Below are 23,610 nucleotides of genomic sequence, written 5' to 3'. Positions count from 1 at the left end.
CAGTACCTGGGTCATGCCTCTGTGTCTCTCTTTTGGTCTTATTTTGAGTATTTAATTACAAGCCGCTGCATGATAAGGTCATTTGTTGGGTTAGGCGGTCCTAGGGGAGGCGGAGTCAGGTGACTGGCGTCTGTCTGCAGCTAAATTCCAATAACGCAAAAGAGCTTTTTCTTTGTAACGTCAGGTGCACCTTTTCCCAGTCCCAGTTCCTGGCATCTCTCTCGTATTTCCGCCTGTTGTGCCCTCCTCTGCCAAAGGCCAAGTGGGGATCCTTCGTGTTCCTCTTTGCCAGCTTATTAAAATCCCCAAAAACTCAAGAAAGTTCCCTGTTTCTCCTTCTCACCCCCACGTCATGTGGATCTGCCTGACGTGCCGACCGCAGCTGGTCTTGGTCACATGTTTGCACAGGAATTTTTGCACGCTGAGCTACAAGCTACACTTTTGCCGACTGAATTTATATAGTGATGTACAGTTGCGAAAGCGGGGTCATTTAGTTTCTGGAGTGATTGTGGCCAAGTGCCTTACTGACTGTCAGTCATTCGTACCAACGACCTTCCAGTCACAGACACGGCCCCCTAACCCCCTGACCCACACACTGCTCTATCTCAGCAGTGGGAGTAAATGGGGTGAACAGTGGCAAGCTTGTGACATGTTTGTTTCATGGGCATTTGTCTTTAGATAGCGTCTGCTTGCACCCCTGTGCCGAGGCATGGATATGTGACGCGCACATGTCCTGTATCGTTACAGCTCATTTAGTTATTACTGTAGATGCACCGATCCGACATTCGGACTGATCGGCACCAATCCGGACCTATTTGTCGGATCAGGTATTGGTCGTATGTGACCGATCCTCGTCCTATACTTACTTATTTTGATTTTGGCAATTTCTAAAAAGAGAGCTCCTGTTTCTTGTCAAATCCATTTGTACAATCGATCGCACGACACCTCTTTCCTGTTATCGGTGGTTTTTGCGGCAGTCAAATGGCGTCTATGACCCAGTGCCAAACTAAACCCCCGACACTTCACCTTCATTACGAGTCGCCCTCACGACACAACACACTTAAACTGAAGGAAATTTTAGCGAGAAAGATGTGAGACAAACTCACCCTCACCCCACCTTTTCCAGTCCTCTTCACAGGAAAGCGGAAATGCGTTATGTTGTGATATGATGAGATGTGATATGACGTTAACATTTCTTTAATAATGTACGAGTTACGCTTCTAGTGATCACGTCTGTGTGAGTGAAACTGGTCACTATAAGCGGATGATCATTAAAACCATTTTTTTTTTTTTTTAAAGAATGTTTTTGCTATTTGCTTAATTTTATTGGCTTTCAAAATACAGTATAGCTGTATTCAGTTTTCAAATTAACAGTGCTGTGCAAATGAAATTACTGAGCGTGTATAATTCCATCCATCCATCCATTTTCCAAACCGCTTATCCTATTGGGTCGCGGGGGGTCCGGAGCCTATCCCGGAAGCAATGGGCACGAGGCAGGGAACAACCCAGGATGGGGGGCCAGCCCATCGCAGGGCACACTCACACACCATTCACTCACACATGCATACCTATGGGCAATTTAGCGACTCCAATTAGCCTCAGCATGTTTTTGGACTGTGGGGGGAAACCGGAGTACCCGGAGGAAACCCCACGACGACATGGGGAGAACATGCAAACTCCACACACATGTGACCCAGGCGGAAACTCGAACCCGGGTCCTAGAGGTGTGAGGCAACAGTGCTAACCACTGCACCACCATGCCGCCCCGCGTGTATAATTCAAATATGCTATAACACAGTATAATACTGTACGTAAAATACAGCTTATGATACTATCACTGCTGTATCTCGTTGGCTCATTTTTGGCAGCTTATCATAAGCTTTGAGTCTATATTTGTCATTGAGAGAAAATGTCTTTCTTTTTCCCATCATATTTTCTGTGGACGCAGCATTAGCTTCAGGTAACTAGCCACAAGCAGATGGATTACCGCAAGGCAAAGTAGGCAAGTAAATAAAAGAATTACCATAATTTAAGTATTAAAAAAACTACAAAATGAACACTGTAAGCGGAGGACGTGATTGGAATAAGGGAATTATTTAAACTGTATTTGCACAGGAGTGATTCTGTCCCAAGCTTTTTAATCCATATAAGAGGATGATCACTATAAGGGGGTTCCACTGTATTAAGAAATCCAAGAGGTTTATCCACTGTGAAAAAGATGTGCTTTTATCACACTGAATGGAAAGTCTGAAGTTCATTTTATGTAACACACACACATACATACACACACACACACACACATACACACACTATCTAAATGGGGACCATCCATTCATTTCTATGGGAAAACCCTCTGCGGGTGGTACATTCTAAGACCTACCGTGGATGACCGAAACTGCGGATAATGGCAAGCCATCGGCGGACATCATATATACCGTGATTATTGTCATGCCTATTCATCTCGCTGAAATGAACCGTCATGTTCGTAACATATGCGTGTGTTTTAAACATTCAGTGGTATTAATTGTGTTCTTACATTTACATGACATCATTCTCAACATTTTTTGTGCTGTTCTGTTTCCTGTGTGCAAAGCATTGTGGGGCATTGGTAAGTGGTAGTGGAGGTGCCTGAGCCTTCATCGCCGCTGAATCACTTCAGGAGGGCATAATAGACCACTCCCCCCTTAGCCCTTGCTGTTTTTGGACACACTTCAACATGCCGAAGGGTCTCGGGGATGCGCAAACCAAAGCGAAGTGGTGAGGAAGAGTGTGTAGGGACCGATTTGGAATTGGGCCTATTTGCCACTCGGTGGATGTGAGTGCAGAGACTTCCGCCCGTTGTGACATCATACGCATACCTTTTGTAGTACGAGGAGCGTAAGAACATCAGATAAGAGGGTGACAATCCGGAAGTATTTTACGCAACTTATGCAACTTTTTAACAATTAGTGGCTTGGGCTGTTTCCCGCACTCACTGCAGCTTGTGATACACGAGGGGCTGCGATCGCAGTGAAGTGTAAGTGACACTGTTGCCAGTGAGAGACAGATTGTGGGGCCTTTTAAGCGTCCGCCACTTGCTTATACTCGCTTGGAAAATATTGACATTGAACTGGAAAAAGGCTCAAAAATGGTACATAAGATGTACGAAAATATGTACATATGAGGTGGAGCAGGACGTTACACGTTTCTAGTAGCCGAATTCACGGTTTTTTTTGGGCATACATTGTATTTACTACTTTTATATGTGTGTATTACATTAGAATATTTAAGTAAAAAGAGCTTGAATATTGGAATCTGTATCGGTATCAGCAGTTGTTTATCAGAATCGGATCAGAACTGAACAAATGTGGATCGGCCCATTCCTAGATATTACATGATGTGGATTTTAAAACATAAGAATTTGCAAGAAAATTAAAGCTGTAAAGGGTTAGTGCTTCTCAAACTGAAACCCTTTTCTCATTTGAAATAATTCACTTTTATCGAGCAGCACACGCTTAGGGCTTAGCCAAACATCTGAAGATCTGACAGATTTGAAGAGCTGTCCTGTGGCCTGGACAAACTGCTTTTGGCCCAGCCTGTTCTGTTAAGCCCTGGTTGATCCGGGACACCAGACAGTGGTTGGTTATTGGCCTCGGTGATTACAGCAAGCAGGCTGGCGAGCTCCAGCCCGTGTCCCAGACGCTGACTACGTGGGCTGACTTGGGAAGGAAAACCTGAATTTTGAAATCTTGTCGATTTTAAAATTCACACACAATAAGTTTTTGGGAATGAAAATACAGAGGCATACCCGAAATACCACAGTATACCATAGTATCATATTACCGCCCAAACGTAGCTTGTCGTGTTTGGGACTGGGAACGACTCTTGGTAATGCTGAGGCGTGAATTGCGGTGCAGGTTATCTGCAGAGTAGAGACCTGGGAGTAGGTTTAAGAGCGGTGCAGTGATATCGCTTTTGTGCTGCAACGGAAACCTGTTTGATATAAATCGAGGGAAGCAGCCTTTTATCTTTGTTAGTGTTTTGTAGGAGCTGACGGGCCATTCTCCCGATTCTTTGCGTCCCCAGGTGACCAAGCTCGGAATTTCTTCCTTCAGTCCGGCCTTCCTGCTCCTATCCTGGCACAGATATGGTAAGTCGCTGGCGAGAGTCTCCGGCAATGACGACGACTGCCGGACAGCTGTGCCTTTTGTTTGTTTGTTTGTTTATTTGTCACACTGATAATGAACCAGATTGCCAGAGGTTTAGCTGGTCTGAAGGCCAACGGGAACCGAAATTTGAATGAAATGAGAGTGGGATTATGGCAACTTCCTGACAACCTCCGTGATCTCTGGGCGACACGGAGCTGTGCTCTTAGCACAGGCGCACTTTCCATTCACCTTCTGTGTTTTTAGAGAAGAGCGTTTGCCTGGTCTCTCTCTGCGAGAGCCTCTGCCAGCACCTTCAAACACAGCTGGCAGGTCGGTAAATAACAGCAAAACGGGAGGGAAAAATTGTCGTCAGACCTCAGCTGCATATCAGTCACGTCAAGTGACTTTATGGTCAATTCACGCATGAAACAGAGCTGTGATTCTTTGGAGCTTCAAACGACTAGGACTAAAACAGTTGAGCGATTACATATAGGGAGGGCAGGGGGGGGTTAATAAAACATTTACATGTTTAGCACTCTCTCTTATCCAAAGCGATGCACAATTGAGGGTCCGCCAGTCCCTGAGACAGTTGGGTTTAAGGGGCTTACGCGAGGGCTCCATCCCTTTACCAATCATGGGATTTGAACCTGCAAACTTCTGAGTACGGGCAAAGAATCCAAACCCACAAAGCCTCACACCGCCCCACCGCCTCAGTCTTTTCTTCCTCCTCTTACTCTGCTGTACATCTTCAGGGCCCTGGCTGACCTGAACAACGACGGGAAGATGGACATCCATGAGTTCTCCATAGCCATGAAGCTGATCAAGCTGAAACTGCAGGGTCACCCGCTGCCCCTGACGTTGCCCCCCACCATGAAGCAGCCACCTCTCTCCATCCCACCGGCCTCGCCTTTCGGTACGGCATCGCAGGGTGGAGGAGGAGAGCTGAGGCAGATGGCAAGACTGGCACGCTGACCATCGATCCCTGAGCCAAGCGCTAAATAGGCTTGTTATGCTGTCGGTGGGGGTGTATCTCTTCTGGTGGGAGAGCCCAGTGACTCTGGGTTTTATTCACGGTGGCCATGACACAGTTTATTTATAGGGAGCATTTCTGCTCAACGGGCTGTGGGGTAAGATGCATGTTTCCAAGGTGGTTAAGGCAAGAGTCCAGGACCTGGGCTTGACATGACCTGTTGTGGTACAGAAGCATATTCAGCATCACCCCCCCTTGTCTGCCCTGCAGGCATGGTGGGTATGGCTGGAATACCAGCCCTCCCAGGTGCACCCCCATTGCCGGGGGTAGGCATTTCGCCTCCTCTCGTGTCATCTGTGTCTCCCTCCTTTCCCCCCGTGGCCAACGGGGCTCCGGCCATCATCCAAGCTGTGCCGGCATTCACACATCCAGGTACGGTCTCCTCTCTCGTCAACTACAAGGACCGTATCGTTCTTTTAGGAATGAACGAATCAAATGTTGAAACTTGATCCAACAAGACATGTGAAAGTGTGTAGCCGGTATGATAAGTAGTTACCCACAATGCCCTGCTTCTCTGTAACTGTAGTAACTGTTGTAACATGGTGGTCCCCTTTTGTTTTTGGTTCCTCAGCTACGGGTCTAAACAAAAGCTCCTCTTTCAACCGCCCCGGTGCCAAGATACAGAAAGGACAGTCCTTCGAATCGTCCAAGTGAGTTCAGTCCCTGCCCCCCGCCTTATGTCACCAGGGAAGGTGGTCTTTGTTGTGAAATGGGAAATGGAGGGGCTTGTGTGGCAAGCATGGGGGGGTGGTGTAAAGTCCTGTCCATTCTTTGACCCATGACCTGGATCACTGTTGATCAGCTGAATTATTGGAGATCGAGATGTCAGGGCGATACAGATTAAATGTTAGTACCCCTAGAAGAAATGGCTTTGGTACAGCCCACATGAAGTATGACCTTGGGCTTGTTTATATCTGGATTTCACTGGATTGGGGAGACATTAAGTTGTTTGTACATGCATTGATTATCAACATAACATGAAGGCAGTTTGTTGCAAATTTAAGTCATGAGTATTAAGTTGTTGATGTCCTCAGTTCTAGCCGATTTCCCAGAATGCCACGCCAAGTGTCCTGTCCATGTCTGCTATCCTAGATATAGATTTTTTTTCATGTCTCATTTCCTAGTTGTTATTTGAGGCTGGGGCCAGGTTTGCCTAAGCTTGGGCAAGGGGATTTGCAACATGTCAGTATCTGTCTGCAGGAAGGGCAAATTCTGTCTTGGTTTGTATTTTGAAGAAGTTGAACAGTTTCAGGCCTGGTCACATGATAAGGCCTGGTCACATGATAAGGCCTGGTCACATGATTAGGCCTGGTCACATGATAAGGCCCTGGAAGGCTACAGTATGTCTTGACCTATACCAAACTCCCTAACGAGATATTTTAACCTCTTATGACTTCATTTCTTCTTTTGCTTCATCAATACCCACCTGAAGTGATTCTCTACAGTGCCTACATTTGATCAGTTCTATCATATTTGGAAGTCTTCTGCTTTAGGGCTTAGAAATTCTCTTGTTTTTCATGTTAGGAGTATGAAAAGTTCAAGGACCCTCAAATGAAAGCAGACCTGATCTAGGGATTCCCTCCCACTGACATGTGATGAGGGGATTCCCCTGATTATTTTTAACTCTGTTCCCAACCCTAACCCCTGTTGTGCAGAGTAAGAACATCACTGCAGCTACAGCCTACTGTTCTCTGCTCCTAAGACCATTTGCTAAGAATTTTGTATTTATTAATAATTTCACAGCAGCACTTTGGGTGGTTGTGCAGCTTAGAGCAGCCATACCTCTTTGCGATTATGACCTTTTTCACTTTAGCTGCACTAAATCTCCTTGCTTTGAATCTCCATCCGGGCTTTGCTTTGCTGAATACTTAGGGTTTAGGGAGTAACTGAATACAGGAATAGTGTTAATTATGTATACTCTTTAAATGTCTGGTAGATAAGGTCACTCTAACTCTTTATTCTTATGGATCATTCTCATGAACGTGAGAATTCTTTTTTTTTTATAATGTTACAATGAAATTCAGTGGTTTTTTTGTGTAGAGCAACTGACATCATCTTAAATTTTTAGTTATTAGGATTTTGTCATTTGTTATTCTGATTTTCCATTTCCATTTTCCCCAAATAGATAGTCAAAAATATTATTACAATGTCAGTTTTAAGAACGAACAAAACGCATCTTTTTCTCATCTTTCTTGAATGTAAAATTTGTATAATAAGATGTATATTTTTAATTCAGTTTGTTAGTTTTATACATTTTTTTCCTAATTTAGGTGACTCTTGCCCTGGTGTGATGAAATTCTGTTTTTTTTTTTTTTATTACAGAAATAAATGGTAATATAATAAAACTGATTAACTACCCCTGAGGTAAATTCGATAGGTTACACAATTAAGCTGTATAACAAGTTTTAAAAATGACAAAAAATGGATGCACTACGGTAATGTGAGAATGACCCTTATGCCTCCCTGCACCCCTCAGCACCCCAGCGGGCCTCTCCGTCGAATGGGCGGTCCCACAGTCCTCAAGACTAAAGTATCGGCAGCTCTTCAACAGCCAGGACAAAATGATGAGCGGCCATCTGACAGGTAGGCTAAAACCCAGGTCTTTAAGGTTAATACTACTGCCTCTATGCATCTCATTGCTTCAGTGATTTTCATTCCATCATTACCAGCTATAGTGCTGTAAAGGCCTGGGAATAGATTTAAGAGCCGTGCCGGGTTTTCCATAAAGGAACAGGGCATTTTCTGTGGACTCTTTCACTGTGTTGTATACATGTACTACAAAGTGTCAGTAGAGGTTAGAGATGGACCCTAAGCAGGAGGAGGGAGTATGAGATGAGTGGTTAGAAATGGATGCCAGTCATCATCATTCATGAAACTCTCTGGCTTTCTGCTCGGCCTCTTTACCGAATTGGTTTGCAGACGCTTCCGGTGCCTGTGCTGGGTTGTGTTAAGTACAGGACCTCAATTCAGCTGGACGTGAAGAAAAACAGACACCCTGAATTTTGTTGACAAGGGTGGCGAGACGAGGCATGGCCAGCGATGTAACAGGAGCGCTCCTGCTCCGGGACGGCATGTGTCCCCCGCTGATTTCTCCGCCTCCTCAGGTCCGCTTACGGCACCGCTGCCTCAGCGCTGCCAGCTGGGAAACGTCGACCTTGGAGCAGAGGATCGGGGGGGGGGGGGGGGGGCTCTTCCGATTTAATGCTCTTTATTGCCAGCTGAAAGGGCTCCTCACGGATTGTTCTGGATGTATATAAAACCTGGGGTCCTGTGATAGGAGGATCAGCGAGCCCCAGGGATGGGAATGGACTGCAACCACAGACAAATCAAGGACACTTTGGATGTGACTCAGTGAACTAGCATGTGTCTCTTAGACTTGTGTGAAATGCTTGTTTCTTTAAAGTCAAACTTGTTGTAGCAGTACTGTAGCACTTTTAGCCATCGATCATTTTTCAGGATGTTCTGTTTAAATACTATGTACTTTTTAAATTTGTTTGCACCATGTTTTCTTGATTGTATTATCTGTACAGTCTTTGTACTTTTTTGTTTTGCTCTATATGTATGTTTGTCTGTGCACTACATTCTTGCTACTCTATGCACCAGAATTTCCCCTTGGGATCAATAAAGACAATGTTCATCTCAGTCTTAATATCTGAACGAAGATCCCGAGAAGGAGATCGCTGTTCATTGTGTTCACAATTTGTCGGTGTAGAACATAGATTCTTGTGGTGATTTTTATTAGTTTTATCTTTTTTCCATAGGACCTCAAGCAAGGACCATTCTGATGCAGTCAAGTCTGCCACAAGCACAGCTTGCTTCGATCTGGTAAGACCTGAATGATTAACGTGACATTTATTCGCATTGATCCATTACTATTAACAGTGGCCTGTCAGGGTGAGGTCCATGCATTCTTTCTGTAGAATTTTCATCATTAACCATGTTGAGTGCAGCCTGCATTTGCTCATCCTGGTTCTTTATGCCGTGCCACTTGCGTCCTGAACCCTGCTCTCCTATGAGCTCTATGATGATGATGATGATGATGATGATGATGATGATGATGATGATGATGACTCATCACACAAGTCACACCTAACTTATGAGTGCTTTTTAGAGAGCTTTTGTTAGACATTCTATTTGAACAGATACTGGTGGTTTCAGGAATGCAGTAATTACTGACAAAAATTGCCATTTGAGTCTGAATGAATAATGGATATTTCTTGGCCGTATTTTTTTGGTGTGTGGGATGATTCTGTGAAATCACTATGAATTTATAGAGCTTGTTACACTCTAATGATGCTCACTTCTACAGTGGAATTAGCTGTCTTCATTTCGTGTTGTTATATATTTATAGCATGTCATACTTGATGGGTGAATTATTAATTCTGTTTGCATGAATTTATTATTTATTTGGACATTTTATTACATTTATTTACCTGGATGTTTTAGGAGAAGTCATTACTGATCTCTTGAAAGTTGAAATTCGTGTCGTATATGTTATGTTTACAGAATTAATAATATTAATAATTGTACTGTTATTCTCATGTCTTAATGGGCTGTATTTGAGTATAATACGATACTGCCCTTATATTAGTCATTAGTCCCACTATTGTTGCGCATTTCTAACTCCTCTGAGTGAGCTTGCCCCCCCCCCCTGCTCCCACAGGAACCTGTCTGACATCGACCAGGACGGTAAGCTGACAGCAGAGGAGTTCATCCTCGCCATGCACCTCATCGACATGGCCATGTCCGGCCTGCCACTCCCCCCGGTCCTGCCACCAGAATTCATACCCCCAACTTTCAGGTGCGTCAGGTCAGTGTTTCTCAGCCTGGTCCTCGAGAAACCCCCAGACAGTCCACCTTTGGAGCTGGAGGGACACTATTCCTGTATTCAGTTACTCCCTTAACCCTAAGTATTCAGCAAAGGAAACCCCTGATGGAGAGTCAAAGCAAGAAGCTTTAGCACAGTTGAAGTGGAGCATCTGGGGGTCCTCGAGGACTGGAGTTGATAAATGCGGCTTTAGGTCATTCCTGACAAAGTGTGGAGACTCCGTGGCCTGTGTTATCCTGAACGTACCCTTGGCATATGCAGGTTTGCTTACCGATTGAATAGCTTGTTCGGCTGTGCTGGAAATACTACTGACTGATTGTACATATCAATCAGTCTTGAGTATTCTGATCTGCTCTGTCTAGTAAGTGTGTGTGGTTATACGTCCTGTAGGAGAGTTCGGTCAGGTAGTGGGATCTCTTTGTCCAGCCTGCATTCAGTTGACCAGCTGCTAGCTGAGGAACAAGACGACGAGGAACAGCAGAATTTGGAGAAGAAAATACCAGGTGAGGGGTCAAGGGTCAAAGGTCAAGGAGCTTTAGGGGCCGAGGGAAGCTTTTGTCATGCACTACTCCACATCTGCCTGTATGGTGGTATTTTATATGTCTTCTGGTGGCACTGGCAGAAGGGGTGTTTCTCAGTACCAAGAACGCAAAGATTGTACTTGTGGCCTTGGTAAGACCGGTCTTGCTAACTTGCCTTCCAAGAATGAACTTGGGCTGCAGTGAATTATGGGATTCGTCTCATTCAATGAGGATGCAAAGATGTATTCTTAATATTTGGAGCCGGGCAATATTAACATCCAGGGGTTTTTTACCATCCTCTGTACTTCTGTTCTTGAGTATTTGGAACTGGTCTTCAGCAATGGAAGATGACATAAAACGGGTACATGAGAACACAAGTACCGTCAAGTACGCAGATTGAGAAACAACCCAAGGTCTCTCAGTGTCCAATGACCAACAGCTACTTTATGCCAGTAAAGATTATCCATTCAAACTGAAACTTAAAGTGAAACTGCTTTTATTTTATTTTGCCTGAGGCTTGGCCCAACCCTCTATGTCCTCCCCTCAGTCACGTTCGAGGACAAGAAGAGGGAGAACTTCGAGAGGGGCAACCTAGAGCTGGAGAAGCGCCGACAGGCCCTGCTGGAACAGCAGCGTAAGGAGCAGGAGAGGCTAGCAGCCCTGGAGCGCCTGGAACAGGAAAAGAAGGAGCGGGAGCGTCTGGATCAGGAGCGTAGGAGGCAGCAGGAGCTGGAGAAGCAGCTGGAGAAGCAGAGGGAGCTGGAGAGGCAACGGGAGGAGGAGAGACGCAAGGAGATCGAGAGGAGGGAGGTGAGGGGGTGGGGAGTGGGAAGAGCTGGGGGGAGATCTGAGGGAGCTAGCAGGAGATAAAAGGAGGGAGTTGAGAGAGGCAAGGAGTGGGAGGAGTCGTAACGACCTGAAGGAGCTGACAGAAGGTGAGAGGAAGGAGTTGAGAAGGGGAGTCTACCTTGGATCAGTGTTCTCATTGCAGGTGTCTAACCGATGTGGCTTGTGGGTGTGTGTTTGTATTAGGGCGTGTGTGTGTGTGTGTGTGTGTGTGTGTGTGTGTGTGTGTGTGTGTGTGTGTGTGTTAGAAGGGGTTTTGGGTAAATTCTGTCTTTCTGGTTAATGTGTGTTTCTGTGTCTTCCTCTAAAGCAGAGGTGTATATTTCTGAGAAATCTGTCTTGTTTCTGCTTTGTGTCTATTTCTGTGTGTCCCCCGCTGTCCCCCACCACTGTCTCAGGCCGCCAAGCGGGAGCTGGAGCGCCAGCGGCAACTGGAGTGGGAGAGGAACCGCAGGCAGGAGCTGTTGACCCAGCGCAACCGCGAGCAGGAGCACATGGTGATGCTGAAGGCCAGGAAGAAGACCCTAGAGTTCGAGCTGGAGACCCTGGTGCGTGAGTGTGAGGGCAGGGCTGCAGCGGTGCGGCTGCTGTCTGGCCGTTTCTGTGGGCCCGCTGTTGTGTATGCACTGTTGTGTATGCAGCACAGCAGGTTGATGTTGTTTTTATTGAAATCAGTGGTCTGTCAGTCGCAAGCTATCAGCATAACTTGGTCATCACAACATGGTCAGCTTGTGAAAAATGTACTTAAAAATAGTGTGAAATGCGGGTGAAAATGAGTGGAATATACAGATTTAGCTGTTCATCAGTCATGTTCATTTCTCCCACAACTTTTCTCAACATTTTTGTACAATCCTTGGACAAAGTCAACTGTAATGCATATAAATACCTGAATAAATATCAACTATGAATAATCAGTGAATGTATCTACCATGATGTAAACAGAATGGTTTGATTGGTAGAGATTGGAAGGTTGCATTGAATAAAAGCTGGTTGTTTTCCCTCCATCCAGAATGAGAAGAAGCAGCAGCTGGAGGGGAAGCTGCAGGACATCCGCTTCCGCCTGTCGGCCCAGCGACACGAGATCGAGAGCACGAAGAAGACCCGCGAGCTGCGCATCGCCGAGATCACCCACCTGCAACTCCAGCTCCAGGTACTGCACCCACCCTCCTTTCCTTCAGGGGCCTCAGTCCTATACTGGGCCTAATGGATGCTGTAGATTTAGCCCCACCCCCTTGTCCACAGCGGGCCTCATTTATTCGCTGGGCCTAATGGGTGCTGTAGATTTAGCCCCACCCCCTTGTCCACAGCGGACTTCATTCATTCGCTGGGCCTAATGGATGCTGTCGATTTAGCCCCTCCTCCTTTCCCTGCAGCATGCTTGCTGATATGCTGGGCAGGATGGAGGCTGTAATTCTGACCTGCCCCTGTCCACACAGTTGGCCTCTCTCCTTCACTAAGCCTGACACTGTAAACTTAGTGCCATCATCCTAATGATGAAATAAAATTGTACGTGTACCTGTTTCCTGACGTAATATACGACCGATTGCAAATCCAGGCACATTATAATAATGTCATTATCATTTAAAGGTAACACCATTTTTTCCCAAACAAATTTTAAAACTGTAAGAAAGTGGGAGAACAATGTTTGGGCTTATTTTGTTTTTATTTTGTAGCTTTTTCCTTGTAGAAGTTTTTGCATAATAAGTAAGTAAGTCAGTGTACTGGTTTGAAAGGGGTCTCTTACCCCCCCCCCCCACAGGAGTCCCAGCAGTGGCTTGGCCGCCTGATCCCCGAGAAGCAGTGTCTCAGCGACAGGCTGAAGCGCATTCAGCAGAGCGGTGCCCCCAGTGAGTGTTTGGTCACATGACACATGAGGGCGAGCCATGATCTGATTGGTCAAAGATGAACACTAAGACCTTTTCCACATGGCATTTCAGTGGAAGACACTTAAAAGTTTTATTGCCAGGAAACCCTTTTTGCATAGCTAAATTGTACTAAGAATATCTAGGCCAGTCTAGAAAGATTAGAAAAATGGGTTTAAAAGACAGCGTAAAGCTGTTGGCTGCATTGTTCTGTTGCCATGGTTCCGAGCTGTGCTGCTCTGTCGTGTAATGTGGGTCTTCCCTCCAGTCTCGCTCGCTGTTTGACAGCATTGTCCTGACCCTCTTTGGCCCAGGAGACTCCCTGACGAGTCTGCAGAAAGCTCTGGAGCTGAAGCAAGCCACCCGGCGCCACCTCCGGGACCAGATGGACGCGCTGGAGAAGGAGACCAGGTCCAAACTGCTAGAGATCGAGGCCTTCAACACCCAGCTCAGGGTAAAGCACAGCCGTAGGATCAAAACTAATTGGGGCGCCATGGTTCAGGTCAGCGGTGGGGGACCATGGAGGGCCGGTATGGGTGTGGGTTTTTGGGATGGCCTCTCAATAAACCAATAACAGTTAGTCCCCAGAACTGGAGTTGAGAATCACTGCTTTATTATTGGCTGATTGAGAGGTCATCCCAAAAACCCACACCCATACTGGCTCCCCACGGATCAGGTTCCCCACGCCTGGTTTAGTCCCTGAATTTCAGTGGATGGTTAGTTATCATAACCTCTAATTTTAGGTATCATATTGTAACATCTATGGTTAGAAGGTATTATATGGTATTATCATGACATGAAGTACACGTGATCAGTTTTTATTAAAGAGCTCAGTGGTTCTATACGACCACAGAGAGAAATCCTGAAAGCTAACATTTAATATGCAGATGCTGCCCGGGTTACGATGGGGTCACGTTCCAATAAACCTATCGTAAGCCAAAATTATTGCAAGGTGAAAAAGCATTTTAATACAGTACACCTAACCTAACGAACATCATTGCCTAGCCTAGCCTACCTTAAACATGCATCCTAATAATGCATCCCAGAACACTTAAATTAGCCTACAGGTGGACAAAATCATGGACCATCGTTGTGGTGTATTAAAGTTTTTATATGTAAACCTTTTTGTGTTTAGTTAGGTCAGGAGGCTGTGATAGTGTCGCTCTCATCTCATGTCTCGCATCATCCTACAGGAGCTGAGGGAGATCCACATCATGCAGCAAAAACAGAAACAGAAAGAGCTAAGTGGGGACGTCCATAAGGTCACAGGTCAGGAGGGCATGGCGCCGGACTTCCAGGAGAGCAGGTATGTGTCTGTTTGCCCTCTGATCTGAAGCACAGGTAGGGCTGTGCTGCGGGCAGAGCAGTAACTGTTCCCTGACCTGTGTCCTCGCTAGGCTGAACCCGCTGCAGGACGGGGTGGTGTGCTCGTGGCGGGATAATGGCAAAGAGGGCCCCCCCACGCTACCCCTGCAGCCGTGGGCGAAGGTGGTGTCCGAGGAATACAGCCAGAGCAAAATCGACATGCACGAGAAGCTGAGCAAGATGTTCTCTCAGCACCCGGACCCAGGGAAGCTGCCTGGCCAATCTCCGTGGCCCATGGCTGGTGAGGGCGCATGCCCGCGTGTGTGTGTGTGCTCGCCACACCCTCCGGAATCTTCCCGAGCTCACCTTGCCCGTGTCCTCGCGTCTTTCCCACAGAGAAGGTGCCCGTCACAGGCTTCAACCAGGACAAAGTGAAGGTGGTCTTCTACAGAGCTCTGTATCCGTTTGAGGCTCGCAGCCACGACGAGATCACCATCCAGCCTGGGGATATTGTCATGGTAACGAAGTGGGATGGGAAGCCTCAGCCAAGCGAGCCACGTCTAAGCAGCCCTGGGGGTGGGGGTAGGCGGGTGTGGGTGACTTCATGTCGTCAGTGTACTGAAGCTATTAGTACTGCTTTGTGAGGTGTTCTGTAGTATTTAGGACACCATGATGGTTCATTCAGGCAGTGGTCTGTAGATTATAAGTTATGCAGGTGCTCACGGGAAGTAGGATGTGGCAGCGGAGGGGGAATGAGTAGGCCTCCTGTTTTCCTTCCTGAGAGCCAGAATGACCACTGTAGCGGAGTCTGTTTATTAATAGGTGGATATTCACCTTTCCTCGCGGAGGATGGGGAAAAGCAGCAGCTCAACATCGCTTTTGAACACGACGCGTGCTAACCCTGTAACGTAATATGAAAAAGTCAAAGGCTGCTCACTTAGACGACAAGCTGTCTGTCCAGTCTCTCGTGACATTGACGCGGGGAACACAATCCCTCCGGCGCATGCATTTTTAACTTCTGTTGGGTGTACAAGGTGACCTCAGGGCAGTAGGCAGTATGCTGTTGAGGTACATGGAGTTGTAGCGCGAAGGTTGCTGGTTTACGTCCCAGGGGGAAGTCCAACTCTTGTACCTTCTTGCTTTGAATACAGATAACCCAGTAAAAAGATGACATTTTCAACAACACAAATGCCTATAGTAAATGGATAGAACATGAGACTTACATCATGTACCTAGAAGGATGTAGCTTTTACGTGGTTTTGGTTGGTGTGGTTCTGACTTCTGGCTATCTTCTGTCTGTGCTCTCCACTTGGAGGTCAAAGGGGAGTGGGTAAGTGTAGATCGGCATGCCCACCCCATCTCCCGTCATTCCTTTACAAATGAATGAATTTGATGTCACAGAGATGCTGTTACCCAGGCAACAAGCACTGTTGCCGAGGTGGAGAATCTAACAAGCTTTTGGGGGGGGGGGGGGGGGGTTGGGACATACTACACCTCTAGAAACATCCCTCCAAGAGACAGGGAATGCAGCAGCATCTGTCTGATCTGAAAAATGGCATCGACTGTGCCCCGTTAAGGCAGAGAGAGTCCCGTCGGGACCTTCGACACGCCAGTGCGTCCCCGGAGAGGACACAGCTGCTGCATGAAAGGGCGTCTTTGTCAGGCTGGAATAAGCAGCACATTAATGAGCTGTGTCGCAGTCACCAGGCGCGTCCAGGAGAACGGGCCGCCTATCCCCTCATACCCGGGGCTCATGGGCTGGTGACCTGACATCTGCGATGGGCACCAGCTTGGGACAGACGTTATGGGGAGGGGGTTAAGGGTCTCCCTTTATTCATGTCATTACTGAAGCAGACGTGGTATCGAGGACTCAGATCTTACTTTTTAACACGTGGGGAGTTGCAGCGGGGATTGGAACACTGAATACATTGTAAAGCAGCACTTGTTTGCTCCAGTCCAGCCAGTCCACTGGGTATACTGGTTTTCACTCTTCGCCAGCTACTGACTACTTTATTGACATAATCTTTCGCCTTATATTTAAGTTTCATAGCGTACTTCCCTACAATAGACTTTTTTTTGTTTGATTTTTATGTTTTGTCCCCTCCCAGCCCCATATGTACATGCCCATATTCACCCCCCACCGCCGTTCTGTATGTTGTTGCTCAGTCTATGAGTGTGCCTTGACCTTTGACCCTCCGTGTTCTTTCCAGGTGGACGAATCCCAGACAGGCGAGCCAGGCTGGCTGGGTGGGGAGCTGAAAGGCAACACCGGCTGGTTCCCTGCCAATTACGCAGAGAAGATCCCAGAGACGGAGGTGCCCGCCAGCATCCGTGCAGGGGCGGGCTTAGGGCCACTGCCCAGCCTCACTGCCTTTGCCACCCCCACCACCTCTGGCCCCACCCCCACACCAGCACAAGCCCCGCCCACCGAGATCATGGCCGCTTCCCCTGCAGTCGTAACTTCCACCGCCTTGCCTGCCCCTGCATCTTCATTGTCCTCGTCTGGCAACTGGGCTGATTTCAGTAGCACGTGAGTGACATCCGTCTCTCGGTGGAGCACTTTTTTACAGTGCTTCTCTGACGTTGAGGTTTAATTTTAGCAAAAGTCTGTTATTTATGAATAGTCTAATGAAGGGTTTAAATAGCTCACACCCAGGGCTTTGATAGATTCCTTTGGATGGTTTATTGTAAATCATATAAATGGTAAATCAGTGTTGATAGGATCATTTGTCTATCCCAGCGTTACTCATAGCTATTATTTAGCCTGCTGAGAATACAGATCCTTGCTGTCTTAGCCATCAAGTGCAAGATACACGATTTTCCTCGCAAGCCTGACTCACTCTCTCTGTGTGCAGATGGCCGTCCAATGCTTCGGAGAAGTCGGAGGCGGATGCCTGGGACCCTTGGCCCACGCAGCCTGCCCTGTCGGTCCCCAGCGCCGGGCAGCGGCGTCAGCGATCCGCCTTCACCCCTGCTGCCCTCACAGGGTCGTCGCCATCACCGGTGCTGGGCCAGGTGCGGTGCCCTGGGGAGGGAGAAGAGCATGTGTCCACTTTCTGTTTATCAAGAAACAGACTTCAAATGTTGCGCTCTATCTTCTCATATGATTTGTAATGGTTTGTCAATAATGTGGTAAAATAATATATAATATTGGCCTGAACTTGGATGTTTATGTTCTTTGCATAAAAGTGTCAGATGGACGTGTGAATAATACACGACACAATATTGCAGAATAGCTTCACTGTGGGTTTAACATAAACGTTTGGGCACTAGACCTTCATCAGCATGTCTGTTTCACTTTCTGTATCCCCTGCTTTTGTTCCCTTTGTTGCAGGGGGAGAAGGTGGAGGGTCTCCAGGCTCAGGCCCTGTATCCGTGGAGAGCAAAGAAGGACAACCACCTGAACTTCAACAAGAGCGACGTGATCACTGTGCTGGAGCAGCAGGACATGTGGTGGTTTGGGGAAGTACAGGGCCAGCGGGGCTGGTTCCCCAAGTCCTATGTGAAGCTCATCTCAGGGCCTCAGCGTCAGTCTGTTAGGTGAGAAGGTCATCATACTCCATCCTGTCAGTGACTCCCGTAAAGCACACTTCTGTCTGGTTTGCCAGTCAATAGCTGATGACATCATCTGTTTTTTTTTTTTTATTTCCTTTTGTCCACCCCCCCCCCCCCCCCCCCCGTTCAGCATCGATTCAGGTTCATCAGAAAGCCCCCCCAATGTGAAGCGGCCCAACCCCTCACCCAGCAGCAAGCCCCTCGAGGGTGGTGAAGGTACAAGCTTGTGAATGACCTCAGTATGTCACACATGGCTGCCATTTTGCACCAGAATAATCGCGCTGTTCTTATGAATGCACCTGGAAATATGCAGCGGGGAATGAATCAAAATATAAAACTTGTGAAACTCTGAAGTACTTTATTATTTGATTGCGAAAATATTTAGTTTGTGCTAAGCTTAGGCTGAAGCTGAATTCAGATTAAGTGTGTGTTGTTTCCCAGAATACACAGCGATGTACACCTACGAGAGCAGCGAGCAGGGGGACCTGACCTTCCAGCAGGGAGATGTGATCATCGTCCTGAAGAAGGAGGGAGACTGGTGGACTGGGACGGTGGGGGACAAGACCGGAGTCTTCCCGTCCAACTACGTCAAACCCAAGGACTCTGAAGTAAGTACGTCTCTACTGAAGCTTGACCTTAAGGACAGCTGTTTGTACCTCTTGTGAAATTGTCTCATGCACATTTTAAAACAAATATTAATAGCATTTTTGAGAAGAGAACAGTTAACGATGTGGAGTTGAACCAAAATGTCCCCTGCATCATAGCTATTAGTAAGCATGTAACGATATATCGTGCGACGATAAATCACGGTACAAATTTATTACGATTTGAATCGTGGAAATATAAAATGACCCACAGAATGGCTCCTATTAGTATTAGGATGCATAATCTCTTAGTTTTTCTTAGCAGTAATTGCAGTGTTCAGACAACTGAAGATGCAATAGCTTGGCCTTCCACCCTACCAGCAGCCAAATAATGCAACCTGCAGAGTGGTGAAATGGTTGTTAAGAAAAGACATATTTGTTATAAACTTTTTTTCATTTTAAATAATATGTTAGACCCATGACCCTGAATAGAAGTGGTTACCGAAAATGGATGGATGAATGGACAAAATATTGAATAGGCTACTACATTTTATAAATGTTTGTAAATAATTATCATTGGTTATTAAGTGGGGCGGCAAGGTGGTGCAGTGGTTAGCACTGTTGCCTCACACCTCTGGGACCCGGGTTTGAGTCTCCGCCTGGGTCACATGTGTGTGGAGTTTGCTTCCGGGATAGGCTCCGGACCCCCCGCGACCCAGTAGGATAAGCAGTTTGGAAAAATATTGGATGGATGGTTATTAAGAAAATGAAACTTTGTTTTTGTTAAACAAAAGCAATACTTAAGTTTCCGAAGAATTTTGAAATGTTTTTCATGACAATTATTTTTTTCCTCAAAAACATCCTGGGAAGATTGAATCATGAACCCAATATCGAACTGAATTGCCTGTAGTGTGAGTGTGAGGCTTGTGATGGACTTGCCATCCCATCCAGGGTGAAACGTTGCTCCAGCCCCCACTCCCTTCCCATCCCCCAACCCTGACCAGAACAGGCTGTTAGACGATGGTTCCTTAGATGGACGTATGATGCACGTACTTTGCTGTTCATTTTGTTCTCTCTAATGCTGTGAGTTTTCTTTTCCTGTAAAATGAACCTGAATAATGATCGCCGGCTTCATTTTCACCTCACCTGCCGTATGTGTTGCTGACTAACCCCCCCCCCCCATTCTTCCCACCCCCAAGCAGGGGCCGGGCCCAGCCGGGAAAAGCAGCAATCTGGGAAAGAAGCCAGGTGAGTGCCGGTTTTAGGTGATCAGAGGCCAGTGTTCCGGCCCTCAAACCATCCTCGTGGTTTTAAAAGGGGGTCAGGCTGCCCAGGGATGTTTTAGGGATTTGAACACAGCCAGGGCCTCGTGTGTGTCAGCAGGACTTTGGCTCTGAACCCGCTCGTCTTGTCCCGCTGTAGAAATCGCCCAGGTGATCGCCCCCTATGCAGCCACGGGCCCGGAGCAGCTGACTTTGGCCCCTGGACAGCTCATCCTCATCAGGAAAAAAAACCCCGGAGGCTGGTGGGAAGGGGAGCTGCAGGTAGGTGGCGCTCTTCCCACCGGAGCTGCCTGGAGTGCCCTTTCAGGAAGGAAAGCTTTGATCGTTATTACCATCCTGCCAGCAATCGGTCTGTGACGTGTGACGGACCTACGCTTGTGTCTCACTCAGGCGCGGGGAAAGAAGCGTCAGATTGGCTGGTTCCCGGCCAATTACGTGAAGCTATTGAGCCCGGGGACTAGTAAAACCACACCCACAGAGCCCACACCCCCCAAACCCAAGGGGCCGATTGCAGGTAGGAATGGGGGCGGTGATCCCGTGTCTGGGGGAGCTTCAGCTGTCTTATCTACAGTCTCATATTTATTTCACTGATATCGAAGTTCTTTTTGGTCCAGTGACCATGAGCACTGACCTTTGCCCCCCCCCCCCACCTCCCCCATGTCGCAGTGTGCCAGGTGATCGGCATGTATGACTACATCGCACAGAACGACGACGAGCTCCCCTTTGCCAAGGGTCAGATAATCAATGTGCTGAGCAAGGACGACCCTGACTGGTGGAAGGGCGAGCTGAATGGTACTCTGGGCCTCTTCCCCTCAAACTACGTCAAGCTCACCACCGACACGGACCCCAGCCAGCAATGTGAGTCTCTGCCATCAGCGCCCCCCCCTCGCTGCCGTCACACCTTACACAAACTGAGGGAGGGGCTAGGAAGGTCTCTGAATTAGATCAGTCATGGCTAAAACACAGGCCTGTTGACAATGGTGTCCCTGAAGACCTGTGATAATGCGTCATTAAAGCATGTTTGACCTCTGCAAGATGGGAGAGCCATGCCCCCCCCCCCCCACCCCCACCTATTCACCTACACATCATGGATCCTTTCTGAATGCCCATCTTCTCCTTTCTTAGCACAATAATTTTCATTTTTCTTTCTACCTTGCATCTCGTCACATTTTCCAAGCCTTTCTGCTGTGGTATCTGTGAGATTCCTTTTCATTTCTCCGACTGAATGTTGTTTTGTTTCCTTTTTACTTTGTAGATTTTTTGCTTATGTGCTGTGTTCTCCTCCTCTTTCTAGGAATCATATGTTGCCCATATCCCACTCAGCCATGAAAGTCCTCAAAGAGACCCACTATCCCCTAAACACTGCCCCGAGGGATGATGGGAGATGCGGCCCCTGATCATGTGACTCCTGCATGATTGGCCCCTGGCCCTCTGGCTGGAAGAACACCTCATTTTTTTCTTTAAGCAATAGATGCACGCAAATCCTACAAACATCCTTAATTTGATTTTTTATTTTTTTTTAAATCAAAGACAATTTTTAACTTGTTTTTAATGATAACAAATGAGTACTAATAAATGAGTCTGGATAGTGGGTCTTTTTGTGGCTTTCTGAGCATTAATGTTTTTTTTTAACCTCTCCCTCTTCTGGTGGTGCTGCTATCAGTGTTGCTTTTTGGGAAATCGCCATTTTTATGTCCTGGAACTTGGGACAGCAATGTGGACGAAAGGCTCTGAGCCCTCTATTGGATGTCAACTTCCTCATCCATCCCGACTAACAGCCTCTCCCAGCTTTCCCCCCCTTGCCTGTAGCTCCACAGAAAGACCCACTATCAACCAATAAATGCTGCATGCGATGCGAAATGTTTTATGCGTCATCGGGAAATCGCACCCGTGTAACTGTGCTTGTTTCGCGACGATGCATCGCTCGGCTGCTGATGGGATGTGAAGTAGTTGGCCCTGCAAGAGGATGGAGAATCATGCCTGTGGGACTGGGGTGGGGGTCACACTTGGGTTATCAATGCTCCCCTGCTCACTCTTTCCTGCCCCCCCCCCTCCCAGAACCAATAGCAGCAGATACCTGACCACCTCGGGGGGGTCACATGACTCACTTCTTCTCACATTTCTTGTGACACTGACCTCTCTGACATCCTGTGTTATTGCTTACCTATTTCTCATACGATTAATTAAATATTGGTCGAACTAAACGATGTGACCGATACAGGGTAAAATTACAATATGTGTAAATGATGTGTGCTTACCCTCTCGCTGTTAAACCCCCAATATGTTTTTCCAGATTATTTGTTTTGGTCGTATGACAATATTATGATGTCCATAATTGACTGAGGCTGTCTGTCTTATGAATCCGCTGGAGGTTTACATATGTTTTATTATTATTATTTTCTTTTTGATCAATTTCAAAATTATTATTGAATCATAACAGACAGAACTTTACATCCTAGGTCACTGATGACATAGGCTATTTTTTATAATTGTATGAAAATGTATTAGATCATGTTTTTAAATATATGTGTTAAATATAGTGTGTTTTTTGTCCATATGAAAATTAAGTACTTGGAGAGAATGAGTGCTTGGTGCCGGCTGTCACAAACCACTTGGATCAGCAAGTTTTATTTGTTCATTTAATTTATATATTTTTTTTTTTACCTGTAACTAAACAGTGTAATGAACTGCATTAAAACACTGTAGGGAGGCTGTATGTCTTCTCTCGGCAAACTCAAATGAGACTTGATGGAGTATGATGATGCTGAAACTCAAAACACACCTGCTTAACACACCTTATCCCCCAAGACCACGACGGGTAATTAGAGATGGAACAGGACAGATACCATGTCTTGTCATTTTCTCCTTTCTCATAGCAGTATTATTTTTCTGTTGTTTCTGTTACAGTAGGTGTTTCTCTATTTGGCACATACGCTGTATTTGTTTTTCTTTTTTTAGTTGACCGTACAGTGGTACGCTGCTCAGACATTGATTGGTCGCACTTGAAGTCGTCGAGAACCTTGGGACATTAAAAAAGCGGCTTGAATGTTGGTCCTGGTTGGCAGTTAAAGTGCACGTCATCCTACATTAAGAAAGCCGTATATTTATCTCGTTCTAAGATGCACATCGGCAATCTGGGAGGCAGGAAATAAGAGACAGTCTCTATCACGTTGCACTTCGCCAAGGAAGTCGTTAGTGGGAAATGAATGTAAAGCATATAAAAAATATATACAAACAACTCAGCTTTAAAACGACTGTAGCAAAATCTTTATTAAGAAAAATGTGTACATAACCATTAAAAGACTCAGTATCAATTGTGGACCTGATGTGTGTTTGTGTGTGTTTCTTCAACCAGTTGCAGTGGGTTTTGAGATGTGTATTTCGCGTTACTAAAAAACATAGTAACTGAATTCGACATGGTTGCCATTGGTCTGTTTTGTTTTGGTGAGATAAAAGGCAAATCATTAATCATTTGGCTACTCTATTTTTCTCTTAAAACATAATCCACTGTTGTTTTTCATGTCAGCAGATGATGCATAGGACCGTAGCCTATATCCAAACTGTTAAATGGGTTTTCAGTTACATTTTGTACTGTTAACATGGCCTGGCATGTTTGATCTGGCTTTTTATCGTTATGGAGGACTGTTACTGTATATGTTTGCACTTGTT

The 23,610-nt window shown here is 46.4% G+C and overlaps 1 protein-coding gene across 7 annotated transcripts in view; it reads left to right on the top strand.

Moving 5' to 3' along the window:
* Positions 1–23,610, top strand: part of LOC125709804 (intersectin-1-like) — a 44,935-nt gene that overhangs the window by 11,452 nt on the left and 9,873 nt on the right. For 2 of the 7 annotated variants that reach the window (XM_048978677.1, XM_048978678.1), the window contains 26 exons: positions 4,066–4,129; positions 4,880–5,040; positions 5,368–5,529; positions 5,729–5,807; positions 7,634–7,740; positions 8,919–8,982; positions 9,821–9,958; positions 10,376–10,488; positions 11,054–11,316; positions 11,751–11,900; positions 12,362–12,502; positions 13,112–13,199; positions 13,529–13,668; positions 14,408–14,520; positions 14,612–14,820; positions 14,916–15,037; positions 15,835–15,849; positions 16,730–17,049; positions 17,375–17,534; positions 17,854–18,059; positions 18,205–18,290; positions 18,516–18,682; positions 19,858–19,906; positions 20,081–20,202; positions 20,332–20,455; positions 20,608–20,799. In XM_048978677.1, coding sequence (XP_048834634.1) covers positions 4,066–4,129; positions 4,880–5,040; positions 5,368–5,529; positions 5,729–5,807; positions 7,634–7,740; positions 8,919–8,982; positions 9,821–9,958; positions 10,376–10,488; positions 11,054–11,316; positions 11,751–11,900; positions 12,362–12,502; positions 13,112–13,199; positions 13,529–13,668; positions 14,408–14,520; positions 14,612–14,820; positions 14,916–15,037; positions 15,835–15,849; positions 16,730–17,049; positions 17,375–17,534; positions 17,854–18,059; positions 18,205–18,290; positions 18,516–18,682; positions 19,858–19,906; positions 20,081–20,202; positions 20,332–20,455; positions 20,608–20,799 — 3,555 coding nt within the window. Of the gene's footprint in view, positions 1–4,065; positions 4,130–4,879; positions 5,041–5,367; positions 5,530–5,728; positions 5,808–7,633; positions 7,741–8,918; positions 8,983–9,820; positions 9,959–10,375; positions 10,489–11,053; positions 11,317–11,750; positions 11,901–12,361; positions 12,503–13,111; positions 13,200–13,528; positions 13,669–14,407; positions 14,521–14,611; positions 14,821–14,915; positions 15,038–15,834; positions 15,850–16,729; positions 17,050–17,374; positions 17,535–17,853; positions 18,060–18,204; positions 18,291–18,515; positions 18,683–19,857; positions 19,907–20,080; positions 20,203–20,331; positions 20,456–20,607; positions 20,800–21,235; positions 23,263–23,610 lie in introns of those variants that run through there. The other 5 variants (XM_048978683.1, XM_048978679.1, XM_048978682.1 and 2 more) reach the window with 5 other exon arrangements.

Source organism: Brienomyrus brachyistius, chromosome 16, assembly GCF_023856365.1.
Source record: "Brienomyrus brachyistius isolate T26 chromosome 16, BBRACH_0.4, whole genome shotgun sequence".
Lineage (NCBI taxonomy): Eukaryota > Metazoa > Chordata > Actinopteri > Osteoglossiformes > Mormyridae > Brienomyrus > Brienomyrus brachyistius.
Note: the sequence above shows the minus strand (reverse complement) of the source record. Positions and strands in the feature narration are given on the sequence as shown.